Source organism: Planococcus citri, chromosome 4 (genome assembly GCF_950023065.1).
Source record: "Planococcus citri chromosome 4, ihPlaCitr1.1, whole genome shotgun sequence".
NCBI lineage: Eukaryota > Metazoa > Arthropoda > Insecta > Hemiptera > Pseudococcidae > Planococcus > Planococcus citri.
This window is the reverse complement of record NC_088680.1, coordinates 69,338,796-69,359,939: the sequence shown is the minus strand read 5'-3', so window position 1 is coordinate 69,359,939 and position 21,144 is coordinate 69,338,796. Positions and strand designations below refer to the sequence as shown.

At 33.6% G+C, this 21,144-nt stretch overlaps 1 protein-coding gene and 1 long non-coding RNA gene across 2 annotated transcripts; one reads left to right on the top strand and one right to left on the bottom strand.

Annotated features, from left to right (window-relative positions):
• The first annotated feature begins 4,422 nt into the window (after nt 1-4,422).
• Nucleotides 4,423-10,638, top strand: LOC135845239 (uncharacterized). Its single transcript, XM_065363704.1, has 2 exons — nt 4,423-4,696; nt 8,391-10,638. The coding sequence occupies exon 2, from the start codon at nt 9,214-9,216 to the stop codon at nt 10,636-10,638; it is 1,425 nt and encodes a 474-aa protein (XP_065219776.1). The 5' UTR covers nt 4,423-4,696; nt 8,391-9,213.
• A 9,627-nt stretch (nt 10,639-20,265) lies between these two features.
• LOC135842456 (uncharacterized) lies at nt 20,266-21,144 on the bottom strand. Its single transcript, XR_010558127.1, has 2 exons — nt 20,678-21,144; nt 20,266-20,546 (listed from the first exon to the last, which is right to left on the bottom strand). It is a non-coding gene; the product is annotated as an uncharacterized LOC135842456 (long non-coding RNA).

The following is a 21,144-nucleotide window of genomic DNA, read 5'->3' as shown; positions in this document are numbered from 1 at the left end:
TTTTAACATAGGACTTGCACGAACTTTTTCAAACTTTAAAAAAGGTAGATCGAAAGATAATGCAAAAATTCATCACCTGTCAAAATTTCAAGTGCTAAAGTGCGTTTTTCGATTTTTGGTGAATTTTTGAAAATCAAATTTAGGACAAAAATAAGGGAAAAAATCAAAATTTCACCAAATTGGCCAAGAAAGCTGAAATTTGGGATATACCCTATTTTCGACATGCCAAATCGATTGGAAACGGTTTCAACCCGTTTTGAGCAGTTCTGGAGCCTCCAGCAAATTTTTGAAACTCGACATTCCCACAAAATTCCATCAAATTGGAGTTGTAAAGCTAAAATTTATTCTAAAAACTAATTTCAATACGCTACGAAGTACTGCAGGTGAATTTCAAGTCGTTTTGGATCCTCCAGTTACTTTTTGAAAATTTCTGAAGCCTCCAGCAGATTTTTGAAATTTTGAATTTTCACAAAATTTCATCAAATGGAGATGGAAAGCTGAAATTTACTCTACACTCCAATTTTAACACCCTCTGGAGACGACTTCAGGTGAGTTCAAGTCATTTTAGGGCCTCCAGCGACTTTTTTGAAAATTACTGGAGCCTCCAGTAAATTTTTGAAACTTGAAATTTCCCCAACATCAATTTATCAAATGGAGTTGGCACGCTGAAATTTACTTCGCAGACTACATGGTGGTTTCAAATGGTTTTAAAGCTTCCAACTACTTTTAGAAAATTTAAATTTTCCAAAAAAACGTCATACAACCTTTCAAAAAGTTGCTGGAGGCTCCAAAACGGCTTGAAATTCACCAGCAGTCAACTTCGTAGCGTATTGAAATTAGTTTGCAGAATGAATTTCGACTGTCCATCTTGGTTTGAAAAAATTTTGGGGAAATTTCCAATTTCAAAAATCTACTGGAGGCTCCAGTAATGTTCAAAAAAGTCGTTGGAGGCTCTAAAATGACTTGAAATCCACCCGAAGTCGTTTTCAGAGGGTCTTAAAATTGGAGTGTACAGTAAATTTCAGCTTTCTTTACATCTCTATTTGATGAAATTTTGTGAAAATTTAATGTTTCAAAAATCTGCTGGAGGCTTCAGGAATTTTCAAAAAGTCACTGGAGGATCAAAAACGACTTGAAATTCACCTGCAGTACTTCGTAGCGTATTGAAATTAGTTTTTAGAATAAATTTTAGCTTAACAACTCCAACTTGATGAAATTTTGTGGGAATGTCGAGTTTCAAAAAATTTTCTGGAAGCTCCAGAACTGCTCAAAACGGGTTGAAACCATTTCCAATCGATTTGGCATGTCGAAAATAGGGTATATCCCAAATTTCAGCTTTCTTGGTCAATTTGGTGAAATTTTGATTTTTTCCCCTTATTTTTGTCCTAAATTTTGATTTTCAAAAATTCACCAAAAATCGAAAAACGCACTTTAGCACTTGAAATTTTGACAGGTGATAAATTTTTGCATTATCTTTCGATCTACCTTTGTAAAGTTTGAAAAAGTTCGTGCAAGTCCTATGTTAAAACGCAAAATCTGCGATTTCGACTGACCTGTCAATCAAAATGGCCGTCATTTTGTAAGTAAGGCCAACTTTTTTTTGGAAACTTTGCTTTAAAATGTTCCTTAGGATGTCCCCTTTAAGAAAAAAGTTGTCCTGGAGGATCGGCGGGGGGGTGCAATTACTCCTATTGTCATATGCCGGACTATATTGCTTGGGGTTTTACTCAAATTTTCAGATGTTTTTTTTTTTTTATAAACATTCAATGGTTTTTGTGTCCGTTTAATGAATAATGAGTGATGTTATGATATTTTATGCAATTTTTTCTCTTTTACTGAAATTCCATTGATTTTGGCCAAAAAGTTTCAGGGTTTCTAACAGTCCTTACGGTCCTTCTATGTAGGTCCTAGGTCAGTTGAAGTTTGTCTTTTTGCCTATGAGTCCTTCTTTTCAAAAAAGTCAGTAAAAAGTCTTTCTTTTCGCCCGAAAGTCTTTCATTTTTCAAATAATTCTGTTATTTAATAAAAATCAGGAATGGTGTTGTTTTACGTCGCATATTATCAATTTTCCGCAGCTTTCGTCTTCGCCTCGCTCGGGCTAGATAATTTTTTTTTTTTTTCAATGACCGGAAATTGACTCCTCAAATCAAAAATAATGCTGTTTTACCACTCGGGAATTGTGAGTTTTCGAAAGCTTTTGCCCTCGCTTCGCTCTTTCAGGTTTGGAAATATTTGATCAACTTTGAATTTCGCTATTTTTCCTTCAGCCTGTACGCTTGTAACCTTGGTCATTTTTCTTTGGTCGATTATGATTATGACATTTTAACAAAATTTCAACTGAGGCTTGTTGATGAGTTTTCTATCTTGGGCAAGGTGGGCCTTTTTTTCGTCACCTTTTCTTTTTTTTGAGAGCACGCTAATTTTCGAAACTTGTAAGTATACATATTTTTTTTACCACCTCCCCACCCCAAACATCTAAAAAGAATTGAATTTCGCGTTATCCGTTTAAAAACTCCTCTTTGTGTTCCAAAGTTTGGAAAACGAAAATCCTGGTTTTTGTCGAACTAGCTTAAAAATATATTTTTTTCCTTCTTCAAATTTGTCCAAGTTGAAAAACGTAGGTATATTTTTGGAAAACTAGTTAAAAAATGTGAATTTTTATAGGAGGGCCATTCCACGTCAATTAGACCAAGAAGTGGTAGGGGGGTTCGACGATTTTTTTGAAATTTTTCCTGTAGGATGACCAAATGCGCAAATCGTAGCCCTCTAGCTCATTTTTAAAGGCAGCCAGGGGGTGTCATAGTTTTCAGTGATTCTAAAATACCATCAATTTCAGTAGTGGATTACTCGATAACCGCGATACCTACCAAAATGGAATTTTTTCTCATAGATAGGGAATTTGATGCACAACTTTTCATGCTGAATAACATATTAAAAAATTGGGATGGTAACATGTTGCAAAGTCGATTTAAAAAAATTGAAAGTATGCGAAAAATGCGATTTTTTGATTGAAAACATGAAAAACAGTTTTTATAGGTGAAGTTGGCACATTTGATCCCTATTTTTACGCATCTGTTGAAAAAGTTGAAAAAAACCTTTCACTCGATGAAATAAACTGCTCACAAAAAAATCAAAATTCGAAAAAATTCAATTTTCAATTTCAAACATCAAAACAAGTTTAAAATTCAGTTGTCTTATTTTGACCTCTTTCTGACGTATTTCATGAAAAAGTTGATAAATATTACACTCACAACAAAAAAAAAAAATTCGTTCATTTTTTGAATCTTTTAGAATTTTGAATTTTTTGAGAGGAATTCATTTCATCAAGTGAAAGGGGTTTTTCAACTTTTTCAACAGATACGTAAAAATAGGGGCCAAATGGGTCAACTTCACCCATAAAAACTTTTTTTCATGTTTTCAATCAAAAAATCGCATTTTTTCGTAAACTTTGAATTTTTTAAAATCGACTTTGCAACATGTTACCATCCCAATTTTTTAATATGTTGTGCACTTGTGCAGCATGAAAAGTGGTGTCTAATATATTTTTTTCTGAATTTTTGAGAGTCGGAACGATATGAAAACTACGTTTCGAAACTTTTTGAGCTGATTTTTTGTACGAAAAAAAATGGCAACACTGATTTTTACGATATAACCAAAAAGCCTTTCAAAACCCCTAACTATGAGAAAAAGTTCCATTTTGGTAAGTATCGCGGTTATTGAGTAATCCACTGCTGAAATGGATGGTATTTTAGGATCACTGAAAACTTTGACACCCCCTGGCTGCCTTTAAAAATGGGCTAGAGGGCTGCGATTTGCGCCATTGGTCATCCCTTCAAAAGGTCTTTCCACAGAAAAAATTTCAAAAAAATCACCGAACCCCCCTACCACTTCTTGGTTCAATTGACGTGGAATGACTCATGGTAAGAAAAAATTTTTCCGACGTAGTGGTATTCATTTCTTTTTATCGCGATTTTTTGAAATTGAAAATCATTTGTAGCCCTTTCAATTTGCCAGAATTGGATTTTGGCTCTTAGATTTTGAAAATGTATTTTGCACCTTCAATTTTGAAGATAGACCACGCCTTCACATAACGTTTTATCTGAAAGTTGATCGTACCTGGTTGTATCCAAATCTGAAGTTTGTACCACCTCTCCCCAGTCACCCTATATAATACTACTGCTACCCACTGTTAAAACTAGGTGTGAGTGAGCATGTGCTGAGAGCCGCGGACGATACAGGGATGAATAGGGGTGGAATCGAGTGATATTCGGGGGTGAAGGGAGTGGAGTGAAAGAGAGAAAGTGATATAGGAACGATAAAATGCAGGTAGAAAGGGAGAAAACGCGAGTGTAGGACAAAGAGGGATAGAAGACCGGTTTGCTGGGACAAATCTACAGTTCGCATGGTTCGCTTAAGCAACCTTTGTAGCCTTGAACACATCTTGTAAATAAGTTAACGTCCAGTGTTACAATGTTGTGAAAATACGAAAGTTCACACGTTTTAGCGTCAGAAAAAAAAAGGTGTTTTGGTGGTGAAATTAAAATATTGATAAACACCGCATTCTTCTGATAACTTATAACTTGTGCATGTAACCAGTTTCGGTGTTGTTATTTTTATTGATAAGTGACCAAAAAATTGCGATTGAGGTGAATTAATTGTGACTTATCAAATAATAATAAATAATGCAGTCCTGAAAGTAAGTATTACCATGCTATCTCTAATTAATAGATATATCTATGTAGCACGTTTTATAAGTAGGTATCGATATTTTCAAGATCAGCTGAAAATGCGAAAAACATGAAGTACTCGTATTAGCATCGTTTATAATGAGTTTGGCCTCAATTTACTGATTTGTAGTACCTATTGAGGTTTTTTTTTTGAAACAAAACTTCTGGAAATATTACAAGCTCAAATCAGCTGGGGATGAATCTCAATCCATTAGAGTACCTATAACATCGCAAGTTATTTTAACAATAAAGATTTCCAGGTGAACGGCTCATGCATTTTTTGACAAACATATTCGTGAAGAAAAAAATTCAATAAAACAAAAATATTTTGTTTGCAGGAGAACTTTTGAAATTTGCACGAATTGCTGTATGTATTTTTATTTTATTTTGTCTAAAACTAACCAACTGAATTAGAAATCGCACAAAATTTTTTGAACTGGACAAATGTCCCTTGATCGAAAGGGCATGAAAGAATTTATCAGCAGCCAAAATTTTAGATGAAGAAGTACATTTTCCAATTTTTGGTGAATTTTTAAACAACAAATTTATGGAAAAATGAGAATAGAAATCAAAATTTTTCCAAATTGACATAGAAAGCCAGAATTTGGGGTATAGGTACTTTATTTTAGGCCCTGCAAAAAGATCGCAAACGGTTTCAAACCGTTTTGAGCAGTTCTGAAGCCTCCAGCAGATTATTGAAACTTGAAATTTCCACATTTTAAGGATTTTTTGGAGTTACACAACACAAACTGAAATTGTTTGGAATTCATCTTAAAGGATACCCCCTCGGCTTTCCCCTTCACAAAAAAAAAAAGAGAAAAAACACTCCATGCAAATTTTTCATATTTTTAGGAAAAAACCAATTTATTACATCGAAAATAATGTTGTTTTAATCTGAAAAATAATTAATTTTCGGAAGCTTTTGCTCTAGCTTTGCTGCAGCCTTCATTCCTAATTTTGGAAATAGGTATTATAATTTTCTGAAAACTATTGTTAAAATTTTTAAATCTTTAAACTGTGGAAATCAACTTTTTGCATTAGTTTTTTTACTTTTCGAATTATCAATTTTTCACAACTTTTGCCCTAGCCATTGCTCGGACAGATTTTAATTCTGCTTCGCAATTTTTCAAAAATGTTCAAGAATAAAAAATCAACTTCAGAAATTTAATGGACACGACCAAATCAATACAAGGTCGATACCAGTGCAATTCAGAAAGTGCAAAGTAACGAAGAAAACGATGAAATTTCATTCAAAAATACCAAAAAGTACAAAATTTTGGCGTTGAAACTTTTATGCACATGAAAATTATTTTGGTACTTACCTCACAAGTCACAAATTGTGAGTTTTCTAAGTAAATTTTTCGCCCTAGCTCGCTTCGCTTAGGCAAAACCGAAAATTTTCCAGAAATTATGTGCTGTCCTCTTTTTAAATTTCATTTTCACATACCCACTAAACACCTAAAAAAATAAAAAAATTATAAGAAAAAGGTGCGAATTTCTTATTTTTGAGTTCAGTATATACCAACCTTGCAATAGAACAATTCAAATTTTTTATAATTATAGGTATAAGTAGATACGTAAAAGCATCGTTTTTGAAAATTTTAAATTATATATCAAAAAGTTTTTTCCTTCGAACTCCCCCCTTCCAAAATTTATTCAAACCACGTAGCTTGAGAAATCTGGAAGAAAGAGTCTGGGGGTAAAAATTTGGTAAAATCTGGCGAAAAAAGTTGAGAAAATGCAAGTCTCACCTCCCCCCCCCCTCTTCAACTATAGCCTTGTACCTAAAATCAACTCCCATGAACTAATTTCCATGATTTCTAACCATTCTACAGCTTCCAACGCGATTTTTATTCCCTCCAGAATTAGAGTTTCAAAATTTCTCCTATAGAGAAGGTGGCATTGTGTAGTTTTTATAGTTGGTACCTACTGAAATTTCTTTTTTCAATTTAGAACTGCAAAATTTTTTTCTATACTGCACATCGATTTTTTGGAGCTACACAATATGTGTGGAACTACACGTTAAAATAGGCCCTGGACTTGGAGGTTCCAGAACTAATCAAAACTGTTTCAAACAGTTTTGATTAGTTATGGCAGGTCGACAATGTAGCATGCCAAATAATTTCAGTACTCGAGGTTAATTTGGTATAATTTTAATTCTTTCCCCATTTTTGGCCTAGATTTGATTTCTAAAAAGTTATCGAAAAATGAACTTTACCACTTAAAATTGTCAGTGCCGGGATATTACAAATATATTTCCATTATTTTTATCGAATTTCTAAAATTTACCAAAAATTGAAATAATTATTAGTTTCAGAACTAATTACCATAATTTTTACACTTTGAACAATTTTCTAAAAATTGAAAAGTCAATTTAGGGAGCTAAACGAAAGCTTCCCTTTCAAGTTTTGGCAGAATTCATCGAATTTCTTTCATAAATTATTGAATCTCAAACTTTTTAGGAAACTTTTTCAACCTTCCAAGTTAATCCAGCTTTTTGCTACTCACAACATTTTAGCGGATTTTGCAAATATTGCTACAAGGTCATTCCTCGTCAATTGGATCAAGAAGTGGTAGGGGGGTTCGGCGATTAGCCCTCTGGCGCATTTTTAAAGACAGCCAAGGAGGTGTCAAAGTTATTAGTGATCCTAAAATATCATCCATTTCAGTAGTGGATTACTCGATAACCGCGATACCTACCAAAATGGAATTTTTTCTCATAGATAGGGAATTTGAAAGGCTTTTTGGTGATATCATAAAAATCAGTGTTGCCACTTTTATTCGTACAAAAAATTAGCTCAAAAAGTTTCGAAACGTAGTTTTTATATCGTTCCGACTCTCAAAAATTCTGAAAAAAATATATTATGCACAACTTTTCATGCTGAATAACATATTAAAAAATTGGGATGGTAACATGTTGCAAAGTCGGTTTAAAAAAATTCAAAGTTTGCGAAAAAATGCGATTTTATTATTTAAAACATGAAAAAAAATTTTATTATTGAAGTGTATGTTTATTTCATGGGCACATTTATTTCGTTTGCATATATGCAGGGCAGCAGATTTAGACTGAGAAAATTTCAAACCATTTATGTTGTGACCATGATAGCAGCTGGTCTGTGGCTTGTTGTAGTAGAGATTCGCCAAGTTCTATGTCATTACAAGATAAAGAAATGTTGTTCAGCATAAAACGTTCTCCGTAAAATACTTTTTTCAGAATTTTTGAGAGTCGGAACAGTACAAAAACTACGTTTTGAAACTTTTTGAGCTAATTTTTTGTACGAAAAAAGTGGCAACACTGATTTTTATGATATCACCAATATCACCAAAAAGTCTTTCAAAACCCCTAACTATGAGAAAAAGTTCCATTTTGGTAGGTATCGCGGTTATCGAGTAATCCACTACTGAAATGGATGACATTTTAGGATCACTAAAAACTTTGACACCCCCTGGCTGCCTTTAAAAATGGGCTAGAGGGCTGCGCTTTGCGCCATTGGTCATTCCTTCGGAAGGTCTTTCCAAAGGATAAATTTCAAAAAAATCGCCGAGCCCTCCAACCACTTCTTGGTCCAATTGACGTGGAATGACCCCACAGTTTCATTCAGGATACCATTTCTGTATTATTTTTGCTGAACATGCAACTAACCCACCAATCTCAATTTTTAGATCACCCACAATGGATTCCAGAAGAATGCACGATTTGCAAGTTCAAAATGAAACATCTTCCGATGAGTTTGTGCTGCATCCCAGATTGCCAAGCTTACAGGAGATGGCGTACAATCAAATAGCCATTGCAGTGTGGTATAGATACAGTACGACTCCAAGCCGCCTACTAAACTGTGAACAATATGGGTATTATGATTATTTGTCGAATAATAAACTAGAACTAATGGATTGCGATGAACTGATAAAAACTTTGAAATTGCCTCGATTTATGAAACAAGTCTTGAGAAAATATTTAGAGAGAGTTCGCGAAGAAACAATTACTTGCACTAGATTCTTCAAATACGAATTATTATCAGCGAGCTTGGAGGAGTATAGAATCGCTCAAGTTGATTGCAAGTATTTTGTATGGTGTCCAGAAGGTCGAATCAATTATGAAAGCACTGCCATCAACATGCTACATTCGGACGTGTTCACTGAGGTGCAGCAGTTCGTCATCATGAGCAATTTCTGCTTGGAAAATGAAATGGAAATCTTCTATCTGAATCGCCGCTCTAAGAGAAACTTGATCCGAAAAGTAAATCAGGATAGTGATCCGTTATTGTTTTACTGGATTTGCTGGTACCTGGAGACCGAATTACACACAATTACACCAGTCTCATTCCTTCGTTCGTATGATTATCGCGATGGAAAAAATATGATATATAAAATTAAGAACCATCGGGAAGCGTTTGATTAATTCTGGAATGGTTTGAGTGATGATGATCAAGTATCCTTTATAAGTGACAGATTACGTCGATTCGAGCGTTCTCACTGGCATGACAGCATGTTTTACAACATGTCTCATGATCAATTAACAAGTTTACTGTTCCATCAACCAGTTCGTGTGATATTACTTTTTCTCAACGCAATAGAAATGCCTGAGTGGGCAATAATGGCTTGGAAGCGGTGTAAAAATACGATATCTAATGAGCAATTTGTTGAGTTGTTGGAGAGCATATTAAACAGACAGGACATTAATCCTATCCTTCACCGAGAGCACAGAATGAGTGTTTTATTGGAAATTTGGAATACAGCCAACGATCACCAGAAGAATTATGCAGCGAGACAGACCCAATTAGAAAAAACTGTGGTTGATGCCATCTTGTCTTACCGGAAAAAACTCGAACCCAGTTGTTATGAATTTCTACTGAAATTTTTATCTTTGAAAAACGCAGATTTTCGAAAAAATCTGATTCTCAAAGGTGACCCGTCATTTATTTATTTTTTCGATTTCAACGTGGTGCATGAAATATTTGAGTTATGCAGGCCAAATTTCCAAGGTAAAGTGAAATTTAAAAATGAACGGATTAAATATACAATTCATCCTTATTTTTGTAAAATTTTATACACCGTAGAAGATTACGATGCATTGAATAGAAGATTGTTGCATTCCATTAGGAACTTGAATATACCTTTAAAAGATACTCTAGAAAAATTCATCAAACCATTGATTGCAGCCGATAGAAGAAACTACCAAACTCATTATCTCTTAAACAGCAATGATACATCTCATTTTCTAAAATTGAGCGAATTCGTCAACAAAATTCTCCAAGAAAATGTGTCTACGGTGTTGAAAATGAAAGAATCGTACTTTTCATCATGTTCCGCCAACAGTTATCCGTATGAATGGTACGGTAGTTTGAATGAATTGAGCAAACTTATTGAGCAGGAGTTTGTACACGAACATCTACAAGTATTGAAACGCCGATTAGCTAAAATACTCAAAACATCAAGCGTTCAACAATGGGCTTGGTATGTGCGTAATTATGTAATGTTCACCCATATTTTTTCGTGGTGCTTTGAAAATGAAGAAGAAATGTTTCTACGAGTTAAACGTCGTATACAAATTAAGAATATTGTTTGTGAGTATTTGGGAAGAAGTGGTTCCCGAGTCGAGTATCTCAATAACTTGGAGAGATTCCTGGAGTGGTACTTCTTCGGTGTAGAGGAAGAAATGATATCTTTTAAATTGGGTTTATTAAATGATCCTGGAATTGCTAACGTGTTGGAACAGAAATTCGACAAGCAGTTTCGTAGAATGTTTTTGCAGTGGATTGGCCACCCTATTGAAGTTCATGCCGAAAGAAGAAGAATAAAAAGAAGAAGAAGACAAAGTAGAAGAAGTACTTACCGCTGCATATTATTTTTTTACTTTATTCTTTTATTTGCTGTTTTAACCGTAATATTTGCGCATCTCTGTCATTCATAATAAAAATTTTGATGTCAGTACCTATTTGGTATTTAGGTATGTAGTTTTTTTTTTCACAGATCATATCTGATTGAATTTTAGCATTTGATACGCAAGTTCTGTAAAAATGTTGCTCGACTTTGCCGAGTTTCGATTTGGCTCAAATTTTCAGATGTTTTGTATCAACATTTAATGGTTTTTGTGTCCGTTTAATGAGTGATGTTATGATATTTTATCCAATTTTTTCTCAAATTTTACTGAAATTTCACTGATTCTGGCCAAAAAGTTTCAGGGTTAATCCTAAATTTAGAGGTTGAAAATCCTCAATCTTGTGCAACAGCTAAATGTTACAAATACTTATGTACTTATGTAACAGATTGCTTAAAATAGATTATCTCTCTTCTTCTGTCCTTCCGATCCTTCTAACAAGGGAACCTCTTGAAGTGTCCACCTCCGATTTGAACGGGACCACGATTTTTGGATGGAGCATGCTCTAAAACCCCCAAATCCAAATTTTCAGCTGCCCAAGTTCATTTTTCGAATTTTGGCAAATTTTTAAAAATTCTAAATTAGAGTTGAAACATCGATTAACTTAGCTAAAATACTCCAAACAACGTGTGTTCCACAATGGGTTTGGACGGTGGTAAATTATGAAAAATTCACCCGTCTTTTTTCGTGGTGCTTTGAAAATGAAAAATATATGTTTCGACGAGTTAAACGTTGTATACCAATTAACAATGTTATTCGTGACGTTTTTTATAGAATGGCGCTCGAAATGACGTCTTTCAATACCTTGCAGAGATTTCTGGAGTGGTACTTCTCCGGTGTAGAGGAAGAAGTGATATCTTTTAAATTAGGTTTAATCAATGATCCTGTAGTCACTGAAATATTAGAAGAATTTCAACAGAAACATGGCATGCGGCGGTGTGGAAAGTTTTTGCAGTGGATTGGCCACCCTGATGATCACCGTGCTAAAAGAAGTACCTATGGCATCGTATCTTTTTTCTTTATTCTTTTTTTTGCTATTTTATCCGTAATATATGTTCACCTCTAACTCGTAAGGTAAAACATATGTAGATGTACGTGTATCTACGATGCCTTTTGCTTATAAGTTTATGTACTGTGATACAAGGCGTTTCAAATTGTAAGACATCCATGTAGGTACCTACCTATTTGTAATTCTAATTTCAAATGCATCTTTGTAAGTATATTTGTAGTTTGAAATAAAAACTCAAAATAATGTCAGTAATTTCTAGTTCTTTTTTTTCACCGACCATGCCTAAGGAGATTGTATCAACTTTAAGACAATTTGCAACTGTTTTTAATATTTTTTGATACGCAAGGTTTGCAAAATGTTGCTCGACTTTGCTGATTGGAAAAAAAAATTTTAGATGTTTTTATCAACTTCTGATGGTTTTCAATGTTTTTTGTGTTTGTTTATCGAGTGTTAATGGTAGGTATTTTATACAACTTTTTTTTCACAGAAATTTCATTGAGATTTTTTCCCAAGTTTAGAATTTTTGATGAAAAGTTTACAGTTTTGGTTTTGACTCTTTTTTTAAATTTTTAATAAATTTCTGCAGCAATGTTGGCCAAATTTTGCTCAATTGTTTTCTGTTTTCAATATATTCTTTTGAATCATTTTATTAATAATTTCAATCCAAATTTTTCAACATTTCATCTACGTTTTTATTGAATTTTCTTGACATCTTGACCAATTTTTCGGCAATAATTTGCTCATTGTTTTCTTGATTTTTAACAATTTTTGTGAATTTTTACATGAATGATAGTTTGGCAATTTTGTCGTTAATTTCATTCAATTTTGATGAAAAAAATTAGATCAATTTCTAATATTTTGAGTACCTAGACCTACCATTGATTTTACAATCATCTGACGTTTAGAATAGGTACTTGGAAGAAAAGAAATGTGATAGATTCTCAACGTTATAGTCCGGCATATGACAATAGGAGTAATTGCACCCCCCCCCGCCGATCCTCCGGGACAGCTTTTTTCTTAAAGGGGACATCCTAAGGAACATTTTAAAGCAAACTTTCCAAAAAAAAAGTTGGCCTTACTTACAAAATGGCGGCCATTTTGATTGACAGGTCAGCCAAAACCGCGGATTTTACCGGCTTTTCGAAGAAAAGTCAGGTACTGTATTTGTCTCAACTGTGACAGTTTTGGTCCGGAGTAAATTTTCTTTGCGTTTTGGGGTGTTGGGATCATTGTGGGACCATTAGTTTTTTTTCAGGTTTCCTTAAAGTTTATATATATATAGATATATATATGTATATATGTGTTTATGTACCAATTTTGTGGCAGAGTAAACTCGAAACCTATGAAATTTTGAACAAAGTGCTTTATCCCTCCCGACTGGTGTATTGCCGAAATTTTGAGATTTCGAGTTTTATTAAAATCGGTCCAGGCGTTCCCTCGATATTTCAGATTAAGTGATATTTTTTGTCATTTTTGCGTCCTTTTGCAGACTTCCTCATCAGTTTTGTTTTTGGTATACCTAGTTTTTTCTAAGAATAAATATTTTGCTTAGCAATAATCAGTAACGTCTGTCTTAATATACCCAAACGATTTCTCAGTTTATTTCTTGTTAGGAACTCGATGGAAAGTCGGTTCACGTGTTCCTCTGACAGTTCAGCTTAGGTAGGCCTAATTGATTTTTGGTGGCATTTTTGCAGACTTTTGCAGACTTCCTCATCAGTTTTGTTATTGGTACACCTATTTTTTTTAAAGCATAAATGTTTTGCTTAGCAATCGCCAATGTCTGTCTTAATACCCAAACGATTTCTCAGTTTATTTCTTGTTTCGAAATATTTAGGTTTCGAGATGGGACTCTTTGACGGAGGGGGAGCACCCCCACCCCCAATTTTGGGTGACACTTTCAAAAGAAAATCTGGGGCATGTGATATATCGAATTGTATGTTTTCGGTGACGCTGAACACGAATATGACGTCAGATTTTTGATTGGACCCCATCCATGGCCCCCGGCACCTCCCCAAAGGGGGTAAAAATTAAAAAAAGTGTTTTGTTCGTGCGACACATGAAATAGTACGTTTCTTGTAACGCTGAATACGAATATGACGTCAGATTTTCTATCTATTAAATTCTAAAAGCAATTTAATACTAAAATTTGCATATTGAAAGACATTGTTATGAATTCTATTTGAAAAGAACAATATGAAATCTCCAAATTTGCTTTATTGAGATTTTATTTGTTTTTTAAATTTATTTCAATGAATTGAAATATTATGCAAATTTAAAATTAATTACGCTATTGTAATACTTGAGAAACTAGTGAATAAATAACTGACCCGAAGTTGATTACGACGTGGTAATGTTTAAAATCACAATCAAAAATTAACCCAAGAAATTTTAAAATTTTCCAGTCATAATTGAATTATGAACACCCTCGAAAAAAAGAACAATATGAAATCTCCAAATTTGCTTTATTGAGATTTTATTTGTTTTTTAAATTTATTTCAATGAATTGAAATATTATGCAAATTTAAAATTAATTACGCTATTGTAATACTTGAGAAACTAGTGAATAAATAACTGACCCGAAGTTGATTACGATGTAGATATTTTTTTTATATTTTATAAAACTGTTATACTGATATAAATATAATTAATATGTTTTTAATACATTTTTTAATTCTGAAAAGCCGGTTATCTCACGCTTTTTTGCGTGAGTGTTTTTTTTCGTTTTAACATAGGACTTGCACGAACTTTTTCAAACTTTACAAAGGTAGATCGAAAAATCATGCAAAAATTTATCACCTGTCAAAATTTCAAGTGCTAAAGTGCGTTTTTCGATTTTTGGTGAATTTTTGAAAATCGAATTTACGCCAAAAATGAGGGAAAAAATCAAAATTTTATCAAATTGACCAAGAAAGCTGAAATTTGGGATATAGCCTATTTTCGACATGCCAAATCGATTGGAAACGGTTTCAATCCGTTTTGAGCAGTTCTGGAGCCTCCAGCAGATTTTTGAATCTCGAAATTCCCACAAAACTCCATCAAATTGGAGTTGTAAATCTAAAATTAATTCTAAAAACTAATTTCAATACGTTACGAAGTACTGCAGGTGAATTTCAAGTCGTTTTGGATCCTCCAGCGACTTTTTGAAAATTCCTGAAGCCTCCAGCAGATTATTGAAAGTTTAAATTTTCAAAAAAATTTCATGAAATGGAGACGGAAAGCTGAAATTTACTCTACACTCCAATTTTAACACCCTCCGAAGACGACTTCAGGTGTGGCCAAGTCATTTTAGACCCTCCAGCGACTTTTTTGAAAATTACTGGAGCTTCCAGCAGATGTTTGAAACTTTAAATTTTCACAAAATTTCATCAAACTGAGATGGAGAGTCGAAATTCATTCTGCAAACTAATTTCAATACGCTACGAAGTTGACTGCTGGTGGATTTCAAGTCGTTTTGGAGCCTCCAGCGACTTTTTTGAAAATTACTGGAGCCTCCAGCAGAATTTTGAAACTCGAAATTCCCACAAAATTTCATCAAATGGAGATGTAAAGCTGAAACTTACCCTACTCTCCAATTTTAACACCCTCTGAAGACGACTTTAGGTGGGTTCAAGTCATTTTAGGGCCTACTGAGACTTATTACTGGAGCCTCCAGTACATTTTCGAAACTTGAAATTTCACCAACATTAATTTATCAAATGGAATTGGAAAGCTGAAATATACTTCGCAGGGTAACAGGAAAATTCATCGCGCGAAATTCACCGCGCGAAACTCACCGCGCGAAATTCATCGCGCGAAACTCATTGCAGGGTAAAATTAATCGCGAGGGAAAATTCATTGCGGAGGAAAATTCACCTTTGTACTAAATTGATTGCGAGGGAAAATTCATCGCGGAGGAAAATTCACCGTTGTACTAAATTGATCGCGAGGGAAAATTCATTGCGGAAGAAAACTCATCGCAGAGGAAAATTCACTGTCAGGGGATTTGAATTTAACCATTTCGCCACTGCTGGGCTAAATTTTCAAAATTTATTCGAGGGCTACATTCATTTACCATTCGCGAATTAGTCCAATTCAATGCCAGTTTTTTTTTTGATTCGTAAGTGATGGGAGTTCTTTTTTCAAGTTCAACATACAGATATAGATGTACTTCAGTTTTCATATTATACATACACATAAAAATTTTAAATTGATTACTTTTCAGAAAAATAAATTTGCACATTATAATGAAATTTTAGTTGTTTGAGAAAAACTCAAAAACTAAGCATTCTAGAAAAAACCTAACGACATTATGTCAATTGGAAATTTAATTCTCTACAACTTTGTTAACATGAAATTTGATGGGTGCCAAACATTAACAGTCTCTCTGAGTCATCTTTACCGGAGTCATGCAGCAAAAAACGATCACCTTTAGCTGTCTCAATTAAATCAGGTGGAAAAGAAATCTCACTTAGAGCTGTTGGAAGTGGAGGACATTTCTATTATTCATTAGATTACACCAATTTTGCATTCGTTGCCCAAGATATACGTTATACTACGATGAATTTTCCCCCACAATAAATTTTCTTCCGCAATGAATTTTCCCTCGCGGTCAATTTAGTGCAGCGGTGAATTTTCCTCTGCAATGAATTTTCCCTCGCGATCAATTTAGTACAACGGTGAATTTTCCTCCGCGATGAATTTTCCCTCGCAATCAATTTAGTACAAAGGTGAATTTTCCTTCGCAATGAATTTTCCCTTGCGATTAATTTTACCCTGCAATGAGTTTCGCGCGATGAATTTCGCGCGGTGAGTTTCGCGCGGTGAATTTCGCGCGATGAATTTTCCTGTAATCACTTCGCAGACTACATGGTGGTTTCAAAATATGGTTTTTAAGCTTCCAACTACTTTTATAGGAAATTTCAATTTTCCAGAAAACGTCATACAACCTTTCAAAAAGTTGCTGGAGGCTCCAAAACGACTAGAAATTCACCAGCAGTCAACTTCGTAGCGTATTGAAATTAGTTTGCAGAATGAATTTTGACTCTCCATCTTAGTTTGATGAAATTTTGGGAAAATTTCAAGTTTGAAAAATCTGCTGGAGGCTTCAGGAATTTTCAAAAAGTTGCTGGAGCCTCCAAAACGACTTGAAATTCACCTGCAGTACTTCGTAACGTATTGAAATTAGTTTTTAGAATAAATTTTAGATTTACAACTCCAATTTGATGGAGTTTTGTGAGAATTTCGAGATTCAAAAATCTACTGGAGGCTCCAGAACTGCTCAAAACGGGTTGAAACCGTTTCCAATCGATTTGGCATGTTGAAAATAGGGTATATCCCAAATTTCAGCTTTCTTTGTCAATTTGATAAAATTTTGATTTTTTCCCTCATTTTTGGCCTAAATTCGATTTTCAAAAATTCACCAAAAATCGAAAAACCCACTTTAGCACTTGAAATTTTGACAGGTGATAAATTTTTGCATGATCTTTCGATCTACCTTTGTAAAGTTTGAAAAAGTTCGTGCAAGTCCTATGTTGAAACGAAAAATCCGCGGTTTTGGCTGACCTGTCAATCAAAATGGCCTTCATTTTGTAAGCAAGGCCAACTTTTTTTTTTGCAAGTTTGCTTTAAAATGTTCCTTAGCATGTCCCCTTTAAGAAAAAAGCTGTCCCGGAGGATCGGCGGGGGGGGGGGGGGGGGTGCAATTACTCCTATTGTCATATGCCGGACTATTAAGTATGTGTGACTTTTAAAGACTTGAAAAAACGTTCTCGTTACATTACTGGTAGTTTTCTTGTAAATCTTTCTAAATCACTCGTGATTTTTGATAAATTGCCGGTAACCGTTGGGCGTTGGTGAAATTATTTACCATTCCTCTTAAAATTACTGGTTACGTTGGGGTCGTTGGGTTTATATTTCTGGTAATTCAATTTTTTTTTTTACGTAATTACCGGAAATTTTTGGTTAAAATTTTTGATAATTTTTATGCAGTTGAAGTTTGGTGATTTTTGGCTTTTTCCAAATTGTTGACAATAATTCCTTGGTAAAAAGTTAAAAACTATCAATTTTTTGGCGTTGGTAATTTTTGGTAAATCATTGGAATACTAATTTCTGGCAAATTATTGGTAATTGTCTAATTGTGGGTAAATTACTGGTAATTTTTGGTAAACTACTGTTGATTTTTATTTCTAGTAAATTACTGGTAATTTTCTGGTAAATTACTGGTAATTATTTGGTAAATTACTGGTAATTTTTGGTAATCTATTGGTAATTTTTGGTAAATTACCTGTAATTTCCAGTGATTTTGATTTTATGGTATTTCTGGTTAAATATTGGTAATTATGGGTAAATTACTCTTCTTGTAAATTCTGTTGAACTATTGGTAATTTCTGGTAAATTACTGGTAATTTTTGGTAAACTACCTGTAATTTTCGGTGATTTTTTTTGGTAATTCCTGGTGAAATACTGGTAATTGTGGGTATCTAAATTACTTTTCTTGAGAATTCTCAACTCTGGTAAATTACGGACACGTTTTCATACATTTTGCACAACTTTTGGTAAATTACAAGTTATTGGTAATTTTTGGTAAATTTTTGGTAATTATTGATTGTAAATTATTGGTACTTACCTATTTTGTTGTAAGTTGCAGACCACAAATTGTAAAAAATCCAGACAATATTTGATCAATTCCAAAAGTCAGTACATCACACTTGTAATTTATGGTAAATTACTGGTAATTTTGTGATTTTTTTTTTGGTAAATTATTGGTATTATTTGTAATTTTTGGTATCTTTTGATAGAAAAAATATGTTGAATTTATAAAGTCATCTCGTTCTCTTGAAAAATTGACCAAATTTTCACAGTTTGAGAACGATTGAAACAGACTTTTTGGTCTCAAGAGTCAAGTGTGACCTCAAGAACTAAAAAAAAAAAAACATTCTCATTATCTAAATCATTGATATGTATGGCTTTTGTGAATTATTTTTCAGAAACTTGGGGAAAATTCTTTACAGGTAGTCTCTTATCTTACGATTACATTTTTTATTAATACCTAAGTTTAAAACAAATTTACCTTAGATAGAAAATTTCACCTCAATTTTACTTTCATGCAATTTTGACAATATTTCGCACCTCGGGAGTAAGAAGGTCACATCTCAAAAAAATTGATTTTGACGTTTTTGCATTTTTGGGGTTTGTATGACCTCCCTCAACCAAAAATAACACTTTGAGTTGGGTACATTATCTAGATCTTGTAAAAAACGCAAATGGCCTAAGTCAAAATTCCAACAACATTGCAAGTTGTTTGGAGTTATAAGGATACATCTAAAAAAACTCCACCTTTTTTGAGCAAATTTCGTACATACAAAGTGTTAACAAGTTTTGATTGTTTTGAATGTTTGTCAGTTAGAAATAGTCACAAGGAGTGCATTTTTTATTGGTTTGTACCAAATGGAAATTTTTTTTTAAATTGATCACTTTTCAGAAAAATGAATTTGCACATAATATAATGAAATTTTAGTTTTTTGAGAAAAACTCAAAAACTAAGCACTCTAGAAAAAAACTAACGACATTGTGTCGATTGGAAATTTAATTCTCTACAACTTTGTTTGCATGAAATTTTTTTGGGCGCTTCCTTTCGCCTCCACATCAACTTTAATGAAAGGTTCTAACTCAAAATGGTTTCCAAACATTGAAAAATTTCCTCTTTAAGATTTTATTTTTCAAAGTGTTCTTATGCTAAATGAAAGTTAGGATACCAGATCTTTAAAATGAGGTGCTATTCATTCCTCACAATTAATTATTAAGTTGATAAAAATAATGAATCAAGTTTTTTAAAAAAAGAAAATCACTCTCCTGTAAAATTTCACTTTTTTGAGATGTCACCTTATTACTCCCGAGGTGCGATATCATGAACTAACTGAATCGGTTAATTAAGAAACTGCATAAGTCCCAAAAACCAACTTTTCAGGAGAGACAAAAAACTTAATTACTTCGGTTTCTCGAAATATTGAATTGTACCACTATAGTATGTTTAATACTGTCACATTACACACCTTTTCCACCTATTAGCCGAATTCGCCAATGAAGGCTGTGGCAGTGAGTGCGCATCAAAGTTTTTGGAATTATGTTGTTTCATGAATAACTCGACGAAATTTGGTCAGAAAATCGTAGTTGGTGAATGAAATCGTAATTTTCGAATATTTTTCAACGTATTTTAAGGTGTTTATCACTTTTGAAACATTTGGACTTACATTTTCAAACCATAAGATGCCCAAAAAACGTATACTCGTGGAGAATTCTGTTTTGATAAAATGCGTGGAGTTATGTAGTTTCATGAAAAACTGAGGTGGAGTTATGTTGTTTCATGAAAAACTGAGGTGGAGTTATGTTGTTTCATGAAAAACCGGTATCAAAATCTCCATGTTCTGCCGTGAGATGGCGCGTTTCGACACCACCAATCGACGCGGCCGGGCCGAATTAGTAATAAACGACAATAAAGTGAAATGTGCCAAAACTGGACTTATGCAGTTTCTTAATTAACCGATTCAACTTATAATACTCTTTTTTCGAGATGACAAAGGTTTTATTATAAATGTGATACTGGAAATCTATGGCCTGTCTCATTCAAAATATTCAATCAGCAACATAAAAAAAACACTTCACACAAAATATCCGATGATAATCTTTATGCAATATAAAATAATTGGACATAATATGTCACGCAAAATTTTATACTGTAAATCTTACAACAACGTAAAAGACGACAATGAAAATAAATACACCTCTGAGTACATCTCAATGTTACTACAAAACTGTCTTTTTTTACATTTTACGCTGTGGAGTCGAATCTGCATTAATCATCTCCTTTCGACCATCGGACCACCGCTTGAAGATGATATACACATTGTATGCAATAGCGCCTACCATTAACATCTGAACAGGAGTTGAAAACCTATAACATCAACACAAAAAGATAGCATGTACATGGTAGATCATAAATAGCCCTATTTTTGTTGGACAAATAGTTAATCAATAATACAATTAATGGAGAAAACCTAGAAACGCAAATTTAATAATTCTTACCACCAGATCTTTCATTAGCAGCACCACAATTAGAACATTTCGATTTCACCTCATCGCTATATCTACGAGACCACACTTTACGAGACCACATAATTCTGCTAGAATGTCAGGAACAAAATCACACAATTATAATAGAATTTACTTGAATTTATGATGACTCTTGATGCTGAGCTAAATGAACACACCATTCGACATTCAATTCATATGGTAAGCTAAGAAGACAGTAGTATGTGGCATGTGGTATATTGTGTATGTGTATGTACATAGTAAGATGGGGTTGCAACTCATGGTACGCGATCTGGCGATAATTTGAAAAAGCTCATTTCTTCTTTGACTTTGACTTTTTCGCAGGGGTGCTAACCGTAACCGCAAAAAACTGAAAACCGTAACCGAAACCCAAACAAGAACCTAATTTTAGCCATTTTCAAACCCTAACTGAAAACAAAAACCGAAATTTCATAGGTTTT

Coding starts and splice junctions, on each gene's coding strand:
- LOC135845239 (XM_065363704.1), top strand. CDS start 9,214: ATGTTTTACAACATGTCTCATGATCAATTAACAAGTTTACTGTTCCAT.